This window comes from Solea senegalensis, linkage group LG9 (genome assembly GCF_019176455.1).
Source record: "Solea senegalensis isolate Sse05_10M linkage group LG9, IFAPA_SoseM_1, whole genome shotgun sequence".
Taxonomy (NCBI): domain Eukaryota; kingdom Metazoa; phylum Chordata; class Actinopteri; order Pleuronectiformes; family Soleidae; genus Solea; species Solea senegalensis.
In genome coordinates this window covers 3,886,253-3,910,587 of record NC_058029.1, presented here as the reverse complement: position 1 = coordinate 3,910,587, position 24,335 = coordinate 3,886,253, and the positions used below count along the sequence as shown (strand labels likewise).

The 24,335-nt window shown below is 41.2% G+C and overlaps 1 protein-coding gene and 1 long non-coding RNA gene across 2 annotated transcripts; one reads left to right on the top strand and one right to left on the bottom strand.

The window, feature by feature from the left end:
* Window positions 1–8,123: 8,123 nt before the first annotated feature.
* tmod4 (tropomodulin 4 (muscle)) lies at window positions 8,124–23,867 on the top strand. The gene is made up of 10 exons (XM_044034965.1): window positions 8,124–8,204; window positions 16,344–16,511; window positions 17,929–18,085; window positions 18,183–18,302; window positions 21,350–21,442; window positions 21,876–22,006; window positions 22,140–22,247; window positions 22,613–22,756; window positions 23,296–23,440; window positions 23,521–23,867. Exons 2-10 carry the CDS (start codon window positions 16,410–16,412, stop codon window positions 23,541–23,543), a joined length of 1,023 nt encoding a protein of 340 aa, XP_043890900.1. The 5' UTR covers window positions 8,124–8,204; window positions 16,344–16,409; the 3' UTR covers window positions 23,544–23,867.
* LOC122775176 lies at window positions 19,988–23,323 on the bottom strand. Its single transcript, XR_006361070.1, has 2 exons — window positions 23,261–23,323; window positions 19,988–20,918 (listed from the first exon to the last, which is right to left on the bottom strand). It is a non-coding gene; the product is annotated as an uncharacterized LOC122775176 (long non-coding RNA).
* Window positions 23,868–24,335: the final 468 nt, after the last annotated feature.

The following is a 24,335-nucleotide window of genomic DNA, read 5'->3' as shown; positions in this document are numbered from 1 at the left end:
AGTTGCCCAATGTTGGAATCTATCTATCTAATCAGCTGTTGAAAACGCATCATGTTACACGTTAAGTGTTTGTCAAAGTTTCCCGAGTTGAGAGGATCCTCAAAGTCTGGTCCTGCAGACACAGGGCAAGGCTAACAACAGACATGCTAACAGGCTAACAAGTGGGTGTGTCACTCCATCGTTAATCGATTGATTGATTGATTGACTGATTTATGACCAGTAGCTTTTTAAAACATCTACATGGTATAAGAATATGTGGATAATGCTTTTTGTAATGTGTTGTATGTTAATTTTTGAATACACTGTATTGCTTTAGCCATGGTTTATGCTAACTAGCTACATCAGCTAACAACTGTGGCCAAGAAGCTGTTAAAATCAGAAAACTCAAAATAGTTGACGATTAGGAACACTGCTACGTCCCTCTGTGCACAGCCTCTGCTAAAGTATATAGTTCATTCATCATTAAATACTCTTGAATCATGATATCGTCAGGTTTCTCATCCCAATATACAAGCAGGAAGTGTATCCTCCTCCGCTAAGCCAGGGGGCGATATGCCCACATTTAAACCCTGGATTAAATGGGGGGTTTTTTGACCCAGAGAATGTTGTATTACTGAGTTAAACCAATCAAATTATATTACCTAACAATGTTACAATGTTTTACTGCCTTTTCAATCCTGCAAACAAACCTCTGACCTCTGATCAGATTTGGCCACACCTTGCTCTTGATATGTTATCTTCTTCATCAGCTGACATATGCAACAGTCACCACCTATTACTTTACCGGCTGATAATGTAAATGAACGTCAGCACCACTCCTCACTGTATGTCTGCACTTACCAGGAGGAGCGATGACTGCGCCTGACAATGCATTTATTTCCTTTTTTTTCTGTCCTCATGTAGTGAGATGAGGGGCAAATACCTTAGAGCTACTTACACACAGGGAGCACATGCAGCGGCCTGTGGTGCAACAGGTTGAGACGAGCTCTGTGGTTTGAATTAGTCTGACGCGATGGAATGTTTCTCATGTGGTTTTGTTTCATATTCTCTCAGTGTTTGGGTGCAAAGCGGAACATTGGTACATCACCCTCACAGAGTGAAGTCAGGGGAGGGCAGGGCTTGCGTTTGCTGTCAACCCTAACGCTGTACTGCTGCTGCTGTGATCCCGCTGTGCTTGTAACACACACCCACGCACAAAGGCCAAGCAGCAGAGTGGCTTGAATTCCTCATGAGACAAAGGCCTTTTGTCTGGTGCTTCCTTGTTTTCTCCTCATCCCCCTCTAGTGGTCGAAACCACAGGTGGATTTACAAGAATTCCATGTATGTATTTCCCCTTTTCAGTAAAGGAGGAAGTAGTGCAGTGGGATGTCCGTTGCAGAGAGGAAACAGTACTGACGCACATGTGAAAAGGACAGAGACTGCATAGCTGTGATCACTTATGAGCAGAGAGGGGGGGAAAAAGCAGAAGAGAAGAAGAAACAGAGGCTCAGTTGTTGATGATTTGGTTTTCCGTCTCCAGAGACTGCTTTGAGAGCTTGAGAGAGCACTACCACACTACTCTGACTTCCTGTTAGAGCGGGGGAGTCCCAACTCGCCTCCCTTGCTCTTTTAAATTCAAATTTCATCTATAGTTGAACTCCGGCCTTCCCATAAACACAGGAAGGCTTGTCACATACAGTCAAATATAGTCAAAATCGCAATGAAAGTCTTGTACTGCAGTGGTGGGAGAGGGGGTTTTAAAACCTTAAACAACATAAGTAATATTAAGTGATTCTGTATTTTGTACCACTGTTTCTCATCAGGTTTCAAAAGGTTAATCAGGAATTTTATTTTTGGTAAAAGACCAAATCAATCACCTGCTTTTTACTCTATCTCTCTTATAAACATATGATTTGGATGTAAACACGCTGATATAATATCATCTCACCAGGTTGTGACTATAGGTAAATATTATTATTATTTTTATTATTGTTGTTGTTGTTGTTGTTGTTATTATTGTTGTTGTTATCATTGTTATTGTTATCATTATTAATAATAATAATTTATTTGATATTTAGGTGAAAGAAGAAAAATAAATACAAATCTCGAGCAGGAAGTAGTATATATATATATATTCTGTCTATTCTGTTTATCAACAACAGTAATCATTAATTGTTTTCATATTATTCTACGGAGAAAAATGAAGATAATAATTATATACAGTATATATTGTGTATGATAAACTGTTAAGAGGATAGTTTGACATTTTGGGAAACATTATATTTGCTCAAATAACACCTAAAGTCTGTATTGAGAAGATTTGCTCTACATTTGCCTCATATGTGGATATAAACACACCCCCATCCACCACACACACACCCACACACACACCCACCCACGCACACACACACACACACACACACACACACACACCACACGTCTCTCCATCTGTCTACCTTTGTCTCACTGTTTCTGGCTCTTTCTCGATGTGACTTACTCACTCTCTGACGCTCTACTGCCCCCTCTTCTCGATATGGTGACCCATAAACTTGACACACACAAACACAACAATACACAAACCTACACACTGTAAGAAAATAAATGATCAAATAGACAAATAAAATAATCCACTGGTGTGGAAATTTTCAAGCATAATCTGTTTCCTTTCAACAGACAGTAAACTGTAAACCACTGGGAAAAACCTATTGTTATTATTATAATTTGAACCACACAGAAAATGAAAGGGGTAGGGCGGGGGGCTGACCTTGAGAGGGAACAAGAAAAATGTTTCTTCACAATGACCCTTTTGTTACATCACCGCTGTAAAAGAACAGGCAGGAGAGAACAAAACATTCCGGGTTTTATTGTACGAAATCTGATGGAAACCGGGTTTCTAAGTTGATGTCATCATCCTGTTCGACCACATTCTGGTGAAAGTTAATCAGAAATCCAAAAACAGATCACCGTGAAATAACCCAGTGGCTTTCACTTGAACAAGTAGGTTGACAAAAATGTAAAAAAAACCCACAACAACCACATATTAAAAGTAATGATGAGGATTTTAAATTAAGATTTTTGTCATTGATTAAATGATTTAAATGTTACTTCAGCAAGTACATGTTTAATTAATAATCACTTCTGTGTATGTTTTATTGTGCTTTGCATCATTCTCGAAAGAAAAGAAAAAAGTGCAAAACCACACACACATGCAGTGTTTACCAAGCAAAAAAACGAAAAAGGTAGAAACAGTGTGAGAACTCAGGTGTTTCTCCCTTCACACTGTGTGTGTGTGTGTGTGTGTTTACAAGGGTGAGCAAAATGAAAATGAATGGACACTGAACACACCTTTGTTTTTCTTGTTGTCCTATCTCCATGGGAAATCACTGAATGTGCAGAATGTGGTCGGACGGCGTGATCGTCTGATGTCTCAGACGTTTGAGTGACATTGTGTCCTCTATAATGAGGCTCAGGGTTTATTTTGTGAAGGCATTTGGCAGAGAAGACACACTCCCAGCATCGTGTGTCGTGAATAATTCATCAGTTAAACAAATAATACATTAATTTGTCTCATCATGAGCTCATTATTGCTCGCTGCATGTGTTCTTTTTCCCTCATGTCACCCTGATTAACAGCCAAACACTGGAGGGAACTGCACTAGAGAACACACTGTTGCCTGTTCCAGAGCAATGATTTCATAAGCACCTCAAAGCGAAGTCTACTTTAAAGCACTACTGTCCATCTGCTGCCATCTAGTGCTGGAATCAGAATCCTTTGATTGTCATTGCACAACGTACAACGAAATTATAGGGTGATGATGATTTCAAGCACAGTTGCGGTTTTGATTTGAGGGACACGGGGAGCGTGGAAAAATGGGGAAATACGATGACAATACCGAAAAACACAAATTGTGAAGTGACGACTGAAAGAGTTGCTGTGTTTGGGGTCATCGTAGCCTTAGGAAACCGAGAATATGGAGCTGTTTACCAGGGATTTTTCATCTTTAACTGAGAAAAGAAAAGAAAAGAAAAGAAGAGAAAAGAAAAGAAAAGAAGAGAAAAGAAAAGAAAAGAAAAGAAAAGAAAAGAAAAGAAAAGAAAAGAAAAGAAAAGTGGCAACTTGAAAGCAAAGGTGACTGCCAGGATATTAAATGAAAACCGAGAAGTGAATAAATGACCAGGTGGAAAATACCATATTTTTCTAGATGTTGATGCCAGTAATAAAGTGTTTGGAAACACCCATTGGTGAATCAAGGGGCGGGGCCAGGGGTCACTTGCCGCATAAATGATTATCTGAGTTTTTTTTACAACAAGAACTAAAGGGAAAAACCACCAGGGATCGTCACGACGACTCTTTGTTTACACCGCCATGGTGGCAGGAAAACCTTCTGCCAAGGCAAATTTAACCCTTAGTGCTCACACAGCACAGATCTGTGCCACAGGTGCACCCATGGTAATTTGCCGTAAGAGTAATACACAACAAAAAAATTCATAAATTCAATCTGATTTTAAACATTCTAGTACTTTTTGCTCAGGTGTGTTTATATAGTTGGTGAAAATTAAATTTATTTCATCAGATTTCCTATAGGTTGTGCTGAAAATTCTCATTTTTAAAGCCTCTGTATACGTTTAAACATAGTAATGGAAAAAAAAGCAGCCGAAATGCTGTGAGTTGTAACGGTTAAAGAGTTCACTGCACACTTACTCATAACAGGGGGAACAGACGCAGCTGTACAGAAAAGAGGATTATTCTTCACCATGTGACCAATCTGTTTCGATCTTATATTCCCAATAAGATCATTTGTTCTGTCGTCATTATCCTCCTCCTCTTCCTTCACACACTGGTATCGTTAAATTAGGGTATTAAGGCAAGTACAAAGCATATTTGCACTGTTCCTACGCGGGGCAACTCAAAGAAGAAATAATTAAGAACATCATAGAATAAAAGCAAGGCTTTAAAATCAACACTAAAATTAAAAAGAAACCATTAAAATCACGAGAGAGAAAAGACAAAAGACAAGAATGAATAAAATGATTATAACTAAGATGATTATTTAAGAATTTAAGAAAAAGCTGCAGTAAATACTAATAATACTAATAATAATAATAATAATGAAGTTTTTCAGAGCGTTAAATGAGAAGAACTGAACACTGCTTCACTTTGTTTGTTCCTGATGATCTTAGGGCTCTAGATGCGTCATAGGGAACTAATTAAAGTCTAATTATTTCTTTGTTATTTGTTAAATTTTCTCAGCTCCACACCAACCGCACACCCTGGTTTATACAGTAGAACCGTATTTCTGATTTTCCCCCCAAGTGCCACCAGAGGAAGCTCACGTACCACTGGTGAGAACCAGTTTCTCACAGTGTCCTTGCGAGGTCAACACTCATTCTAACTTATTTTAACTATCATTTAAACATTACTAGTAGGACTAGACGTTTAAATTACACAACAAAGTGTTCAAAACAAGGCGTGATTGGTGCAATGTGCACGCACTGTAGCAGTGGACACACAATTGTGTTGGACATGGACTTTTACATTACATTACATTACATGTCATTTAGCAGACGCTTTTATCCAAAGCGACTTACAAAAGTGCATTTAAACATTTGGGTACAAATAAGAGCTAGAAGTAAGTAAGAGCTTCAAGTAGAACAAACTATGAAGTGCTAGTCATAAGTGCAATACATTTTATTTTATTTTTTTTTGTCGTCTTAGTCGAGGTAGAGTCGGAAGAAATGTGTTTTTAGTCGGCGTCGGAAGATGTGGAGGCTTTCAGCTGTCCGGATGTCGATGGGGAGATCGTTCCACCATTTGGGAGCGAGGACAGTGAACAGTCTCGAGTTCTGCGAGTGCCTCTGTGATCCTCTCAGTGAGGGAGCAGCAAGCCGGTTTGTCGATGCAGAGCGGAGTGGGCGGGCTGGGGTGTAGGTTTTGATCATGTCCTGGATGTAGGCTGGACCGGATCCGTTTGTAGCATGGAACGCAAGCACTAGAGTCTTGAAGCGGATGCGAGCAGCTACAGGAAGCCAGTGAAGGGAGCGGAGGAGCGGTGTAGTGTGGGAGAATTTTGGTAAGTTGAAGACCAGTCGAGCTGCCGCATTCTGGATGAGTTGCAGAGGTCGTATGGCGCATGCAGGAAGACCAGCCAGGAGGGAGTTGCAGTAATCCAAGCGTGAGATGACAAGAGCCTGGACCAGAACCTGTGCCGCCTTCTGGGTTAGAAGAGGCCGAATCCTTCGGATGTTGTGCAACATGTATCTGCAAGATCTAGCTGTTGCAGCAATGTTGGCAGTGAGGGAGAGATGGTCGTCAAGTGTCACACCCAGATTCCTTGCGGTGTGAGAAGGAGTTACCACAGAGTTGTCGAGGGTGATGGTTAGATCTGTGGTGGGAGAGCCCTTTCCTGGGAGAAAAAGAAATTCAGTCTTGTCGAGATTGAGTTTCAGGTGATGGTCAGACATCCACTGAGAGATGTCAGTCAGGCAAGCGGTGATCCGTTCTGCTACCTGTGTGTCGGAGCTGGGAAAAGAGAGAATGAGTTGGGTGTCATCGGCGTAGCTGTGATAGGAAAAACCATGAGAGCGAATAACCGAACCAAGAGAGTTGGTGTATAGAGAGAAGAGGAGAGGGCCCAAGACAGAACCCTGAGGGACCCCAGTAGCTAGAGGACAGGGTTCCGACACGGATCCTCTCCAGGTTACTCTGTATGTTCGGTTTTGAAGATAGGACGAGAGTAGGGTAAGTGCAGAGCCTGAGACACCTAGTTCTTGAAGGGAGGAAGTAAGGATCTGGTGGTTAACTGTGTCAAACGCTGCAGAAAGGTCCAAGAGGATGAGCACAGAGGAGAGAGAGGCAGCCCTGGCAGTGTGGAGTTGCTCAGTGACAGCAAGAAGTGCAGTTTCGGTCGAGTGACCTGCTTTAAAACCAGACTGAAGAGGATCAAGAAGGTTGTTCCGGTGAAGGTAGGAGGAGAGTTGATTAAAGATAGCGCGCTCCAGAGTTTTGGAGAGAAAAGGAAGAAGAGAGACAGGTCTGTAGTTATTTACTTCAGACGGGTCAAGGGTGGGTTTTTTAAGGAGGGGGGTCACTCTGGCCTCTTTAAGAGAGTCCGGAAAGCAACCAGATGACAGAGATGTGTTAATGAGGTGGGTGAGGAAAGGAAGAAGATCAGAAGCAATTGACTGAAGAAGGTGAGAGGGGATAGGGTCAAGGGGGCAGGAGGTGGGGCGGGCAGAGGTTATTAGGGAAAGAACTTGATCCTGAGATAGAGGGGAGAAAGAGGATAGAGAAGGAGCTGAATGTGTGGTTGGTGGAGTGGTGAGAACAGGAGGTGGGGTTGAGAAAGAAGAGCGAATGTCATCTACCTTTTTTGTGAAGTAGTTGACAAAGTGAATTGGTAGAAGGGAGGAAGGAGGAGGGGGGGTGGGGGGATCAAGGAGGTTAGAGAAGATAGAGAAAAGTTTTTTGGGGTTAGAGAAAGAGGATTGAATTTTAGTCTGATAGAAAGATCGTTTGGCTGCAGAGATAGAGGCAGTGAAGGTGGAGAGAAGAGAGTGATAGGAAAGCAGGTCATCAGGGTGTTTTGATTTTCTCCATTTTCTTTCTGCTGCCCGTATCGTGGCTCTCTCAGCACGCACTGAGTCCGACAACCACGGGGCTGGGGAGGACTTACGAACCCGCCGGGAAGTAAGAGGACAGAGAGAGTCAAGAGAGGAGGACAGAGTAGAGAGGAAGGTGTCTGTGGCAGAGTTGACCTCTGTTTTTTGGCTCCAGTCTTAGAAAAACAACTGGATTAAAGGATAAGATAAGTCAAACCTGTGTTTGAGTTTGGAGGATTTTAGGGTCATCTTTTGTGCTATACTCTGTTCAAACCACAAGATGTCAGTGTCTCTCTGGATTCATTCAGTTTTAATTGAAGGACTGATGAGGGTATGATGAGTTCATGTCCCACTTCCCTCCCCCCCCCCCTTCTCTCTCTCCCTCTCTCCCCCTCAACCAAAATAATAAAATGCTGACTTTTCAAAGTGCTGTCACTTTGCCTGTCTCAGCATAGAAGGCCTGAAGCCTGACACGAGAGAGAGGGAGAGAGAGAGAGGAGTGAGGGGGGGTGTTTGAAGAGAGAGAGAGAGAGAGAGTGGGGAGAGAGAGAGAGTGAGGGGGTAAGAGAGAACAACTTTCTCCGGTTTCTTACTGCTGAGAGGCTTCAGCACTGTGCTTCTGTGAAGGTAGGTGTGAGGCTGTCTCTCCTCTTCTGTGTGTGGTTTTTGGGCATGTTTGGTGCAGAGAGAGAGAGAGAGAGAGAGAGAGCGTGAGGTCATGAGAGAGGTGGACAGCGAGTGTGGTGTGAATGTGGGGGAGGCTAAAGTTTAAACTCTTAGTTTCAGGTGATCTGGTCTTTTTTTGTAATCATTATTTTTAGGGGGAGTTTTTCAGGATGAACCTCTCTGCTGAGATACAGCCACTCAGTGTGGAGCTGTCATTGAGGCATGTGAAGGGTTAAGCTGTCCAATAGCTGTGGAGTTAATTCGTCACGGGGGATTTGGAGATGTTTTCAGGGGGTGTGGGTGTGGGGTACAGTTTGGAAACCTGGAACGAGGGTTAATATCTGCTGCACATCACCTCAGGGACTCTTGGCATAATTGTGGTGAAAGATGAAGAGGGACTTGGGGGACTTGCTATTGACGTAGATGTGACCTTATTGTAAATTTAGCTCCGTTGCAGTGTCAGGGAAAATGTGTGTGGTTTCGTGTTTCTCTCCTATGAAAATCTGCAAAACAGCAACAACAAAAAGAAGAGGATGGGTTTTGATTTTTGAAGCAAAAACTTTTCCGACCACGTCTCCCGACGATTCCGCGTCGGGAAGCAACTCCAGCAACTATGTCGCACTGGTACGGCTGACTTGCGAGGCTAAAATTAAGCTGAGGGCTGATTTGGAATGTTACACTCGGGCGGTAAGACGTGGAGAAGATGACCTGCGCGTGGTGACAAATCTTCTGAGCTGTTGGTGGCAACTGGCTCATTTAAAAAAGCCTCCACGCACACACACACAGATACAGACCTCTATGGAATAAAAACAGTACATCTAAAGTCAAATACAGAGTTTTTACAAGAGCATAACCTTTGTCAAGGTGAAATCCAAACCCTTGTAATGGTCTTTGGCTCATAAAACACCCAGTAACTCCTCTGTGGTTCACTGAGAGTTACTCCTGTTCCTTTTTGTTAAAGGCAAAGTTCAGGTTGTATAACGCACATCGTCAGTGCAGAAACAACACATTTTAGCCACTTAACAAAACTCCACATCAGCTAAAGCTTGCCTGGCTTCGTGAACTGCTCACTCTCTCGCACCAAAGTCCGTAGAGAAAAAGCGGCCGTTTTTTTCACTAAATTTGATGAACAAATCCCAGCATGTGTTTCCTGTTGTGGTGCGAGCTCTGCACTCACAGGTCAGAGGTCACCTTTGTGACGGCTGAGCATCAGCAGTGATGCGGAGTGCGTTCAGAATTTTCCACAGTCTGGCAGCTTGGTTTGATCCTTATTGAGTGATTTTATAAAATAATAATAATGCTAATATCCTCGAATTAAGGGGACGTCTATGGACGTCAGCTGCAGCCGTCGCACGTGTTTTCAGTTATTCTGATGAATTACACCAGCTCGGGCTGAACGTCCAGCTTTTGTGGGTCTCTCGCTTGTGGGTTAGCAGTAAAAGGAGGAGCGGGGATGTTGATATCTTCATAGGTTCATAAAACCCCAAAATGAAGCTTAAGTTAAAGACCAGAGAAGAGCTGAACAAGTGATGTTTAGACGTCGAGTTGAGGTTTTTTGGTGTTTACGGATCGTTATGTTATGTTAGCATGTAGATATTTACTGTTATAGGCCAAGTTCTTAGCGTTTTGGTTGTGCGGACCAAAAAAAGACCCGACATGTGTTTCTGTTTAAACTTCATTTGTCAACAATAACCTTGTCAGTGGGTGATTTTGGATACTGGGTCATACTGGAGGTATTTGTTTTTCTTCCTTTAAAAAAAAAAAAGGCCTTCTCTTCTATGTCAATTTCTATTCTAAGTCTAAGTCTGATTAACACTCACAATCTAACTGCACTGATGACTGTGATGAGACAATAAGAGCTGTTTGTTATCTCGTCGTTATTAGAGGACATATAGTAACTGAGGTCAATCAATGTACCACACACACAATATACAGCAGGTAGAGCTACAGGGTATGGTTTTAAAGTCGCGACTTGATTTAAGGAACGGCTTCCAAAAGAATAAATAGAATAGCACTCACCCGTTATCTATCTTGTTTTTCACACTGAGGTGTTTATTAAGACCCATCAGCTCAGAGGAAAAGTATCCATGACCGAACCGAACAGCTAAATGCTAACGAAAGAAACTTTATTTGTACAGTTTGCTTCTAAATGGTGTTTAAAACCAGTTAAGTGTGGTTTTAAATATTGAAATATTGATGTTTCCTTTGCTCTTAAAGAGAATGATATTGCAATAACTGTATTGGATGGATGATAAATTGATTTTATCAATGAATTCGCATTTGTTTTTAACCCAGAGCATGCTTTTTTTCCATTACTATGTTTAAATGTACAGTATGTACAGAGGGTATAAGAATGTGCAATTTTCACCAACTCTATCAACACACCTGAGCAAAAAGGACTCAAAATGTTTAAAATCGGATTGAATTTGTGAAATTTGGATAATACGTCACAGATCAAAGTTCACGTGGCTCGTTTTTATGAACAAAAAGAGGAGAAAAACGCTCTTTTTTTGTGACTTCTGCACAACTATTGCTATTTTATATCACCGCAAAAAATGCAACTTTGACTCAAGAACTCCACATTTTTTTAAAGCCTGAATATGTGACCTATAAACACCCCCCCAGGATGTCCATATAAGGAGTTGTGTATTATTCCCATGGCAAATTAAGGGTTAATCAAAAAAAAATAGCTTTTCTTTTTAAGAAAAAACGCGATCTTATCTTAGCTAACTCCCGCAGTGAAGATCAGATCCTGGAAGTTGGGATGTTGTTTGTATTTATTGAGAGATTTTCTTCTTACACTGCAGCATTTGTCATTCACCCGTTCACACTCACATTCATGCAGCCACCAGGAGCTACATGGGGGTTAAGCGTTAAGCTGAACCAAGCCAGGAATCAAACCCACAACCTTCAATTTCAAACACGACTCGCTCCGCTACTGAGCTACAGCTTGCTGCATCTTCAATGGCAGGGCCTGCCATCTTGTTTCAGGGCTTCTGCTTTGTTGCACTTTGATACTGAGCAGGATAATGTCCTTGTCATCTGTACTTTAAAAAGGTACAAAAATCAGCTGAAATCATAATTCAATTCCATTTTCGAGCCACACCGCCCATAGCCCATAGCACCAAAGGCAGCTGTCATTAATCAAATCCCAGTAAAAATGTACAAGTAAATTTATGAGCTCGCGTCGCGGCTTCCACGCCGACGGCAGCTGCAGGTGGAAGAGATGGTTGGGATTTGAAGTGGAAAATGAGACGTCTGGCAGCAGCAGGTGACAATGACAGCAGCCTCCGCTCTGCTCTGTTCCACTCCCGGCTTGTTTGTGGTCCCCCGTGGGACCACCGGGGGACACATGTCCACGTTCATCTGTTTCCAGTGCGGTCGCCGGCTTCGCGCAAACAAGGAAGGCGACGACGTCAACTGTCAAAGCAAACGAGAGCACACAAGTGACCGTTTCTCTTTCTCGCTCATTTTTTTTTTTATATAGTTTTAGCGTTGACAGCGAATATCTCGTCACAATTGATGACACAAAGTCACCCTGTGCATAGATGGCACCAGGCGTAAAACTATTATGATGTTTGGTTTCAGGCCGCTGGTATGCAGTTGTCTGAGCCACCGCTCGTAACTCAAGGGTCAGAAAACAGCCACCCCATTAAAGTCAACAATAAGCGAGGATCAAAGGCTTCACCAGTTCTGGGTCACACTCACAGCTCAGGTCACCGATGGCTCTCTATGTTTCACACGCGAGAGGCAATCACTTAGTGTCAGGATAAACCGGGGCTGCACAAAGTAGGGCCCAGGGCCCAAAAATGGCCCAGTTGGTACGTAATAGACAACTCCTTATATGGACAAAATCCCTTTTTTGTAGCAATCATTGTGCAAAAATACAAAATAGACAGTTTTTCCTTATATTTTGTCCAAGTGACGTATTTCCAAAATGTCACAAATTTAATAGATTTTGAGTGCTGTGTTTTTATATAGTTGGTAAAAATGATGGTCTATAGGTTGAGTCTAAATGCCGTGGTTCTAAGGCAGTGGTTCCAAAAAAATTTCTGTAGGGCCCCCTTTGGAGGAAGGGCCCCGCGACATTTTTTCTTTAGCGATACAAATAACCTCAATATTGATATAATAAAAAAATATATATAAATATGAAATAATAAAAATATGAAATTTGCAATTATAACTATAATAGCGTAGTTTTTTTTGGATAACAAAGAATACTTTACTGTGCAATTATTTTTTTTGTTTTAACAATATAAATGCTGTCCCCTGCCAATGTTTTGAGACACAACACACAGAGAGGTCTTTGGGTTTTGGTCGTCGTGAATCATCGTTCCGTTCGGCTGACGTTGGCTTGTTGTTAGTTGCACAGTTTTCTTTTTGCCCCTCAGAAACTATTATCCAAACCTTGTCACTGGTGTAGGTTTTGTTGTGGTGCGTCACTTAAATGAGTCCAGCTTACAGCGAGACCAAAAGTTCCTCCTGTTAAACTTAAGTTAGGACTTAAAAAAAAAAACAGAAGAGTCTCCACGCCCCCCAGTTTGAAAAAGGCTGTTCTAAGAGTTAAAGGTCTCATTATAATTTCACAGTCTGTTCTCTTTATGTGAGCTAGAAATGCTTCTTAAATGATTAATTAAAAAAGTAATAATAAGGCCAGCTGCATGTACAGTATCGTACAGTATACTATTACTATACAGTGGCCATTTAATAGAATGCAAAACAATGAGTAAAAAAACTTGTGAAGTAATGGAGGCACCTTTAAAAAATAAATAATAAAAAGAGTGTGAAGTTGTTATTTTGTTCTGATCTGTTTAAGATAAGGGAATATTAAGTTGAGGAACTTCCCAGTACATGCTTGCATCTTAATATAAAACAGTTTACTTTTGTCCTGATGCCATTTTATATATGTAGTTGATAGTTTAATGAATTAAAATGTCAGGATTGTATCCTCCGCGCGCTCCGTCCTCTGTCCCCCTCATCATCCTCTCAGTCTCCTCCATCTTCTTTGACACTCAGCTGCATGATCCTGTGTTTGTGTTGCCGGCTTTACACATTAGAGTGAAGGGAAGAGCAGCCAGAGTCACACACACTGTCTCTGCTCAGTAGATTCACCCCTAAAGTACACGTCCACATTCTTCCTGTCTCAATAAATTAACCCCTTAATGATTAACAGTATGTACACCTGTTCTCTATCTCTTCTTTTCACCCAACTCTTCTTCCCTTCCCCCTCCTTTCTCTCCTCCGCGACGAGTCGAGGCGTGATGTTCATATTTTTCTCTCTCTCCACTGTTGCCAAATGCTATACAAACATAAATAAATAACTGAACTGAATTGAATCCCCAGTGTCACAGGTCTTCTTCAGTCGCACATGATGTACAATTCATGTTCCCATTTAGAGGAAAAGTAGATGATACAGAACAACACGCGTGATTGACAGCTGGTACTGTCTTTGGTTTGAGGGCGACGTCAGTGAAAAACTGGCAAAGCGCAGGTCAAATATCACAAAGGCTTTTACAGAAGGAGGTCGTTTTGCAACAGTGGGACTACGTCCATTTTCACATACAGTCTATGGCCATGGTTCTCAAACTGTGGTGCATGTGGTGTGGTACGCCAGCTTCCTCTGGTGGACAAAAAATGAGAAATGTGATCTGAATTTTGACCGGAGTGCGTAGAAAACGGCACATATAACAAAAAAAATTAAATAATTGAGTCACTTTATCTATCGTGCCGTCTTAACCCTTTCACACCGAGTGTATCGCATTTGCATTACTAGAATCACGGGTATTACGGTCATTTTTGCCCTGTTTTTGAACATTTGGACAAATGTAATTGTAAATATGTATTATCCAATTCAAATTTCAAATTTAACACACAAATTCTGGTGTTCATGTACAACTACAGGTTGTTTTTTTTTTCTAAATACACTATTTTAACGTGCAGTAAATGGTAAATAACTGCTAGATATTGAAATTTATTCTGGGAAAAATGGGCAAAAGCATTTAGTTACAGGGAATATTATGATTAAAATAAGCAACAACAAAAAAAAGTCCAGGCAGACATTTTGAGGCTTAGGTGTTAAAGGGTTAAAACCTACGATCGTTCAAGTTATTTTTGGTGATGCAAGAGAAATACGTCTGTATAACTGTGTGTTGCTAGGTGAAATCAAGTTGATAAACATGATAATATAACGAGTGTTGCTGTTGAAACTCAGATGCTAATGCTTCTTGAAGACTCAGAGCACATTCTATGACCTGAACTGTGATGTGGTTTCTCCGTTCGGCCAAGTTGGGATGAAATCTGGACTGGAAAACCCTGGCACCTCTCAAACCTGATACGTGAATTACTCCCACATGAACACATATGCTATTGTTGTGGCCGAGGGTTCGAACCGGCTCTGCTGCATCAGAGGCCGCTCTGCGTTTGTGCCCGTTGTCCGTTTTGTCCTTTTTCATCACGGGGTGCGGATAAGTTTTCGGGCGGGTCCACTACTGTACGAGCAAATGTCTGTCAATGATAAACAAGGGATTCCACCCCTTCTCCTCGCTCCCTCCATCCTGCTATTCTTAGCCCAGTGAGCTCAGGGTTTAGAGTTACAAAGACCTTGCTCTCTCTCGTTTCCCTTTTCACTTTCTCCACTTCACTCTTTTAAACATTACCGGTGCAGGCGGTTGAACTCTCACTGTGTTTTAAAGGTGAAAATGAAGCTCAAACATGAAAATGAGCTGCAGAACATTTAAATACTGACTCCGTGCTCCCGCGTACCGCAAACGTATTATTGGAAAATGCGTCTATTATTATCGCCGTGCTGTGCAGAGGGCATGCGTGTTATGCGTGGCAGAGAATCTGAGCAGGACTGACAAAGCAGTTTACTATCAATCTATTTACAATGTGATGCAGTTTATGGTCTATAACATAAGAATCGAGTACTTGTTTTGTCCAATTAGATTAGATTAGATTAATTAAGAAAATGCAAAAATGTTTAAAAGGATTATTGTGTACTGTTGTTGTTTTTTACTGGAATTGTTTGTTGCTTGTCAATATTCAAATTTTGGAGTATTGTTGACATTTTTGTGTTATTCGATCAATTGTACGGGCATGTTGGGCCTTGAGCTACATCTTATTATTATTTTATCTCCCACTATTTTGAGAAAAGAATGTTAAACTTGACTTTTCTTTCAAGAACAAATGAAACCGAAATATAACATGAATTAGTTCATTCATTATGCAGGACTGTATAGTTCTGTAAGATCAAATACAACACTTAAATATGGCCTTCGTCATTTTGTGCTCACACAATAATCACATTTATATGGTATAAAACGGCATCATACTATTAGATTTGTCACTGAAAAGACTTGCTCCTGGGTCACACGATAAAAAAACACACACACACAAATGAGCGACTAGCGATTTGTAAAGCAATTGTTTTCAGTATAACTGAATCTTATTTTGTCAGTACTTTACTGGACTGAAATACAACGGCAGGGTTTGTGATGTCAATCATTATCAGCAGTGTTGTCGCTAAATACACCGGACTCCTCTGATAAATATTAAGATTTTAGACATTTCCCTGATAATTATTGGAGATTAACCCACGTTTTTAGGACTGTTAAGTCTTTTTAACTGATCTAACTGTTCAGACTGATTCTTGTGTCGGCACTCTGACCAATCAGTAGCTGGCAATCTGGCGACATCACGCAAAGTATCGCCTCAGCTAACTTGGAAAAGAGCAGTTACTAAAAGAACTACTTGGTACCAGGTACTGTCACTAGTGGAAACACAAAATAACCGTGCTGACCTTTGATGTCTATGATAGAGGGATGTACTGGAGAATATCTAGTAATTTGCCTTGGTGTAAAAAGTTTTTTTTTTCACCGTTATGTTAAATTAATAGGAATAACATAGGAACATAGGAATATTTCTGTGTTGCTGATCCAAGAGAAGCTTGGATATATGTGGATGGAAATGTAACCTGGATGTACCTGCGAGTGGAAATACATGTGCAAACCCCTTTACGTGACTCTTTCTTGCTTTCTTGAATTGAAAGAGTAAAACTTTGCCACTAAAGTATTATTGTTCCTTTTCTCTCTTCTCTCACAGTGCCCTGCAGCAGCAGCAGTGTGTATGTGTGAGTCTGTGTGTGTGTGAGCCGCAGCCTCAGGAGCCATGTCGGACCCCAGGGACATCGATGAGGATGCCATCCTCAGGGGCCTCAGTGCTGAGGAGCTGGAGAAGCTGGACTATGAGCTGCAGGAGATGGACCCCGAGGTACAGAGATGGGGGGAACAGTTAGTCTTATCACCAGGCGATGGTGTCTACTCATCCACCTAAATTCAGGTGTGGCTAGTTATGTGTTAGAGCTTTTAAAGTCTGAAGGACATTCTAGTAACAAGGCAGCAAACATTACAAGGAAATTGTAAAAGGATTTCAGATCTACAAATGAAAAAATGTAAAGATCAGGTCTGTTGTGACCTCACCTAAAAGAAATGAAAATGTCCAGTCCTCAAAGATCATCCACGTCTGTCAACAACTGTCAACAAAGTCAGGGCAGGAAAGCAGAAAAGACCAGGGAGAGTCATTCGGTGACATGACAAGACAAGAGACGAGTATCAAAACAAAACAGGATGTGTCAAAATAAAATAGGAAATCCACCAGGACAAAAACACAACACCAGTAACTAAACCATATCAGGAACCCAAACGTCTAAATTAAGACCAGATCAATCAAAACACTACTGAACTTCCTTCAGTTACAGTAGATACTTCCACATCCAAATTTAAACCTGTATATCTTCTGTGGCCCAACAAAACCTTCATCGCAACTCGTACAATCTTCATTTTCCCACCTGTCCCCTCAACTATCTGATCCCCACGGATTACAAGAGATACTGTGTGTTCCAGTGTGAGTGTGAGGGGGTCAATAGAGGCCGTGACACCTGTTATACTAGGTCTCAGAAGGTCCTATAAAAGAATTTATATTTTACCACCTCTGATTACTCTTTGAAAATCGACCATAAATACATTACAGGTATTTTGAGCTTAATTCTAAAACTGAAAATGGACAAAAGTGTAAATTTTTATGAACCACCTGCAGTACCTTACTGTCCACCAGGAGGCCAAAGCCCACCATTAGGCAGCCACTGCCTTAGTTACAATCCATGTTGAGTAATTCTTATTTTTGACTGCAGTCTTTGATCTGATGTGTTGCCTCAGTGACAAAGATGTCAATCGCCAATCGAGGAGGAACTTTTCCAATCGATGCCTCTCTACTCATGAAGTGATGTAGTGAGGAGGCAGGGGAACGCTAATGAGAGCAGCTAGGGATTAGTTAGTCAAAATCACTGGATTTGATGTCAGAGAAAGAAAAAGTTAAAGTAAGATAGAATCCAAACCCCTAAATTCCATTTTTATGGAAAAATAATAGCCATTTTTAAAATGGCTGGTCATGGCTAAACGACAATGGCTAAAAAGGCGAGAAATCAGCAGTTTTAGTACATAACGGTAATTCATCCACATTATTTCTGAAATCATGTCCATGTTTCAAGGAAATCATACCCTGTACCTGGCACATCATACGATATTCATGTTGTTTCCTTCCTTATGTTCTCTGCCCTGGCTCTTAACAATGGTTCACTGCTCCTTCTTGATGCCACGTCAACATAACATTCAACCTCTTGTCTTCCCAGAATGACATGCTGCCAGCGGGCCTCCGGCAGCGTGACCAAACAAAAAAGAACCCGACGGGGCCGTACGACCGCGACGCCCTGATGAATCACCTGGAGAAGGAGGCCATGGAGCACCCGGACAGAGAAGACCTGGTGCCCTTCACTGGCGAGAAGAAAGGTGATCATAGATCGCACTTTCAAACATTTCAACATCCCAAATCGCTCCTGGTGTCTGTGTTGCCTCTTTAACATCTGTTCTTTGCATCTGTGCCCAGGAAAAACCTTTATACCCAAGAAAGCACCAGAGATTCCCGAGCACGAGCAGGTGCTCCTGGAACCAGAGCTGGAGGAAGCTCTGAAAAACGCCACTGATGCAGAGATGTGTGATATTGCAGGTCAGAAAAACCTGAACCCTAACCCAACAAAATACTGTAAATATACTAATTTTTCTGACATTTTATGGACCAAACAACTAATAGATTAATTGAGGAAATAATTGATGGATTATGAAATCTCAATTTTATTATTTCCATTCCACCTGTGTCATTTCCTGCTGTGACTGGAAAAAGTTTTGCTCTTCCCGTGATGTCATACGGGTTTGTCCTCATGCTCTCTCGCAGCAGCAGGTGCTTATTAACCCATTATCAGACACACAGTACAGTTTGACCTCAGTGTTTTCATCACAGTGTCTGTGACCCACATACACAGAGCTCTATTATACAGACACCGTTATCTCCCCGCTACTGCTGCTTCATATTGTTGCCCCCATAGATAAAGTGAGAGTGGCTCAGTGGGCCCGGGCTAACGGACATGGCCAGACATGCAACAGGCTCCAATTCCCCGTGCTCAGCAACACAAAAATAAATAAGCCTTCAAGGCCCTCAGGCTGCCAGAGGACGGGCGGGGTAGACACGGGGATCGTTGGGGGCTAAGATACTGTATCTCTTGAAAACAGACTGTGTGTGTGCTGTTGTCTTTTGGCAGTGTTTTCTTTTTTAATTCAGACATATTGTAAAACATATACAGTATTAAAACAACCGTAGTTTAGCTGACAGTTAGCTGTTTGGCTAAATCTGTTTCAACATAAACATGTGTTAGCTAAGCTGTCCCTCCTAGCAAAGAAGAACACTCTTGTTAATGAGCTTTCCATCACATAGCAGGTACATGTTATTCAGATTATTAATGGTAAATAAATGAAAATAAATGTTGCTTATTCACAAATAAGATTCGTTGCAAGTACACTGATCATAGATATCAGTCAAAAAATAGCTGTAGCTAGCAGACGGAGATAGCATGCTAGTATCAACAATTGCTAAATGAACAATAAGAGTCTCTAGTTGTTTTAAGAATATTCTTAAACTGACTTATTTCAGAACGAAGGTTAAAAACCTGACACTTAAGGTTTTGCCGGGTATGATAGCTGGACTAAATATTGGGAGCTTTTGTAAGTGTGGAAAGCCTAATGCTAAGCCCTTGATAGTTTTTGAAAATCACCCTAAATAGACATGGGTCATTGAAAGTGCTTGAATTTTGTGCAAGAAAGACCTGCATTGCTTGATGTACGTAGACTAGGCCTACGCAGAACAAACGTAGAGTTGTAATTACAGTTGTGGACACTGTGTCCACTGTCCGTCTACGCCATTGACGTGAGATTCCATACAGCGAGTATTGTTAAGCAAGAGAGGAGACAGCAAATCACTTGTCCAGATGCAGCGTGTGCTGCAAATTAATAAAAGTGGACGACATGAGCTAAGCTGCTCTTACAAGTTGACAAGCTGTGTTAGCACATTCTGTCCTTGAATTTGGAGAAATTGGCCCAGGAAATAGTTCTGGAAAGTCCTTGAATTTGATGTCAACCAAGGTGTGGGAACCCTGTAGCAAACTCCGCCTCCCATCAGCTTTCTTGTCAAAGTTCCGCCCACACACTTGAAACCAGTGTGTGTAATGGAACTGTGAACTTTTGACTATTGTCTCTGCTTCCGCTGTGGTTGCTATGGAGTCTCTGGTGTCATTCTGCGACAGATTACTGACAGACAGATTACTGACAGACACCAATCATGACAAGAAATAAGTGGTCATGTCAATCACAGATAACGGCTTTTATTTATCGATGGTTATCTGGATGTGATGAGGATCTCAGAAACTACAGACCCTAGCTTTAAATAAGCAAAAACACCACCCACCAAACTATTTAAACACGACTTGTTGCCGTTTGGCGACGGATTCGGCAGATGATCCGTTTTTACCGGATATACAAAAGTTGAATAAATACACAGTTAACTGGGTGAGTCAGTCTTAAATGACTGGATATTCGGATGCTGGTGGAAATTCGGTGAGAGATTAGGAACTTACAAAAAAGGTCACACAGGAAAATACATTTCATTTTATCGAGTGTGACTCACTGAACAAAGTGAAAAACCTGTCCACACAGGTCAAACAGGCTGGCCCACATCTGCTGAGGCAGAGCAGAGGAGCCTGTTTCAGGCTTCATCAAAACCGCGGACACAGTCCAACACGGGGTTTAAACCTCAGTCATCCTTTGTTGGTCTTTTGTTTGGGTTTTTTGGCAAACGGACCAAACGGTGATGAATTGTCTGGCGAGCAACTACATGAGCTCAGAGAGAGTGTGTGGAGCCAACAGAGTCATTTTTACATTATATAATATATATGTATATGTAGATATACACACAGTAAACAGTATATGCTATCCACCCGTTGCTATATCAGGCCATTTTGGTTCTCTCTGCAGTCAAGTGTGTGCTGTAAAGCTACCATGGGTTATTCTCAGGACCAATCTAGACGACACCCCCTCCCACACACACACACACACACACCTCGACCCCCCGATCAGGCAGGCAGCTGTCTCCCTGGCCTTCCTCTCCTCAGTCAGCCCTTTCCATGGTTCCCCACACCGGGTCAGGAAACTCATGTCAGGATGGGAAGGTAGGAGGAGGGGAGGTGGGGCTCCAGCAGGTTAGAGAAAGAACGGGAAGCAGCAGGTCTGCCCCCTTCTGGACATAACACATTAGAGCAGGAGGACAAGAGGAATCTATCAATCTTTTTATTTGTCTGAAGCTATGTGAAGATAAGTATATAGTCAGGTAGTATTTTGTATTTCCCTTATTTTACTACAAAGTTTTCAGGGGGAACTATTTTGTGTTTAAGTGACAGCTTCTCAAGTTCTACTGTACATATGAATTATTACTGGGTTTAGGAAATTAAATCCCATCACCCCAAAGCTGGCGTTATAAAATTGCACAATACGTGTCATCGATTTATCTTTGTGTTTTATTGATTATTTATTTCACATTTACTAGTCTTTCATTAATTCCCAGTTGCTTTTACACCATATGTTCGCCGCTCTCTCACCACAGCAGGTATCTTTATGTGAACGGCTTCCCCGACAATGTTTTTCTCAGTACTTATTGTTCTGTACTTTCAGCCATCCTCGGTATGTACACGCTGATGAGCAACAAGCAGTACTACGACGCTCTGGGCACCACAGGAACCATCGCCAACACAGAGGGCATCAACAGTACGTATGACGGAAATCTGTCTCCTTTCTCACAAAAAGTTAGGTTTGATACCGTAGTCCAGATTAATAATCTAAATCCTCGTTTTTCTTATTTACATTATAATTGTATCACTTTAAGATAACATATGTATTACAACTGATGCATTGGCAGAACATCATTATTACTTATGTAACCTGAAAAAAACATTTTAATTGAGTTAATATATTAAATAAGAGGCTTTTTTGGGATTATTTTTTAAATTTGTCTCATTTATTTGTGATTATTCAAAAAATAATGAGATTATTTAAAGAGCTTGAAGCCATCCCTGCCAAAAAGGACAACACTAATCAAACCAACACAATTTCACCATCAGTATCAACACCTAACAGTCAAATTTAAGTCAGAGACAATACTGGACACTGTATATCAGCTGTGATGTTATGTGTCATTCAGGTGTAGTGAAGCCAGATCCCTTCAAGATCTTCCCCGAAGAACCACCCAACCCCACCAACGTGGAGGAAACCCTGGAGAGAATCCTCAACAACGACAGCAGCCTGATAGAAGTCAACCTCAACAACATCAAGGTCCGTTCAACGGGGGGGAAAAAAAAAAAAAAGAATTCTATCAAGCGAGTGTTTCATTTTCCATGACTTATTCATCTCCAAACCTCTGCTGTATGGATTGGTTATCATATAAAAACCTTTGTCTTTGCTGCAGGACATTCCCATCCCAACACTGAAAGAGATCTTTGAGGCGATGAAGGGCAACTCTCACGTTGAGTATCTGAGCATCGCTGCGACCCGCAGCAACGACCCTGTGGCCTATGTGAGTCCACTGTCCCCATCTTTAAAGCCATGTTCATTGAAGTAAGGAATTCACTTGGTTGAAACTCAGTGACAACAGGTTATATTCTTGTTTTAAGTGGACCGTGGTACGGATCTGGACAGAGCATTTGTATTTTAACTGGTTTTCCAGCACTAAAGTTTCAGGAAATAAATTACGACAGTCACCCAATCATATAATGACTTGGGGTAATTAAAGCTTACATGTTTGATTTTATCATCGCAAATACATGTATTTCCTGCCTCTCTGTAATCTATGCCACGAGATTAGACAGATTAGAGGATTTAAGCTTTTAGCCATGTCTTCAAATGTTGTGAAACAATTTCCGTCTGTGTGTGTTATTGTAGGCATGTGCTGAGATGCTGCAGGAGAACACCAGCTTGCAGAGTCTTAATGTCGAGTCCAACTTCATAACCGCAGACGGCATGATGGCCATCATCAAAGCAATGGCCAACAACGCCACACTGATGGAGCTCAAGATCGACAACCAGGTCTGCAAGACAAAATTATACTTTCCACACTTGACAACAAATAATTTCCTCATAGTCTGTAAATATTTGAATATTATTTCCAAGGCTTTCTCACTTGCTGTTCTCCACTTTTCCTGAGGCTAAATTCTCACATGAAAGTGCCGTGTCACACAATTCAGACGTTCCGTCACTGATTTTTTTGCGGTTATGAGGTCGTTCGAGTGTGGATTTATGGAGGGAGCGACATGTCTGGGAATATCTGCCAAAGTTTGAAGGGTTTTGCAATAACATAAGAAGCTCTTTGATTTTTTTTAGCTTCTTAAATGTGACTATTTTCTTGTTTCTTTGCTCCATAAAACAAAGAAATCATTAATGTTGTGGATAAACATTTTTGACCGCTTGACATTTTTCAGTGATTTTTCAGTGACACTATTTTATCTTCATTTGAGTCCAGTTGCAACACTGTCACGTTCATTTGCACATTTGCAGACATGTAAAAAGGTTCAATCATAAACATGGACAGACCTGGAGTGACGTTCTTTGTCTTCTCCCCGGTGCAGAGGCAGAAGCTCGGAGATTCAGTCGAGATGGAGATCGCCTCCATGTTGGAGAACAACTCCAGCATCCTCAGGTTTGGCTACCACTTCACCCAACAGGGTCCCCGCGCCAGAGCCGCCATCGCCATCACACGCAACAACGACATGAGTGAGGAAAAGAAACAGTTTTAAACGTGTAGTATATCTTTAAAAATTCTGCTTCACCATGTTTTCCTTGTGTTTCCTCAGTTCGCCAGCAGAGATTAAGATGAAGCGCGAGAACAGAATGAACCACGTCCGCCACCAGGGCAGCAGTGGCTCATCCACTAACGTCAACATCCATCCATGTCCACTGGAAACCATTTCATTTTCATTTCCCCGCAGCCACCCTTTTGTAGACTGCTCGGTTCATCCTCATAAAGGCATGTATAGGTCACAAGCAAAATGTGAAGTGTCTTTTTTTTGTTGTGCTTTTAGTTCCTCTGCCTTGCCCACATCATCCCAAACAAAGAGGTTTACTCATTTTTCACTGTGGTGCTATTCATGGGAAGAAAACAATCTGTAAATACTTTAAATAAAAAAATATATATGTTCAAGTATTTGTTGTAAATGTTTGGAAACTTTAATTTTATGGTTTGTACCGGACATGTACCATACATGAGTTATCACTGCTTAAATTTGGGAAAGAAAAAGCTCAAATCTGACGTACGAAAAACACTATAACCAAAGTAACTGCCACTAACAACATGCTTGTGATACATTTAAAAATATGCTTTAAACTTTTAAACGAAGAAGAATTACTTATTAATTATTTATACCATACTTGTTTGTAGATTGTGTTCAGATGGTCGCAACATGATGCCACTAAACTGGTTGCTTTAAAATGTGAAAACACAAAGAAATGACTTTACCTTACAATTTTTGTAAGAAAAAGTTTATTTGCATTATTTAAAATAATAATAAAAAAAAAAAAGAATCTTCATAAATATGTCCTGAAATGACAGCACTCAACCTCATACGAACATATATAAAACATTCCCAGTGGAGCACAAATTACTTCCCAA

Excerpts from the sequence above, each read along its gene's own strand:
- tmod4 (XM_044034965.1), top strand. The coding sequence starts at position 16,410 with ATGTCGGACCCCAGGGACATCGATGAGGATGCCATCCTCAGGGGCCTC. Across the intron at positions 22,007-22,139 it reads TCAACCTCAACAACATCAAG|GACATTCCCATCCCAACACT; the intron begins GTCCGTTCAACG and ends TCTTTGCTGCAG. Across the intron at positions 23,441-23,520 it reads CACACGCAACAACGACATGA|TTCGCCAGCAGAGATTAAGA; the intron begins GTGAGGAAAAGA and ends GTGTTTCCTCAG.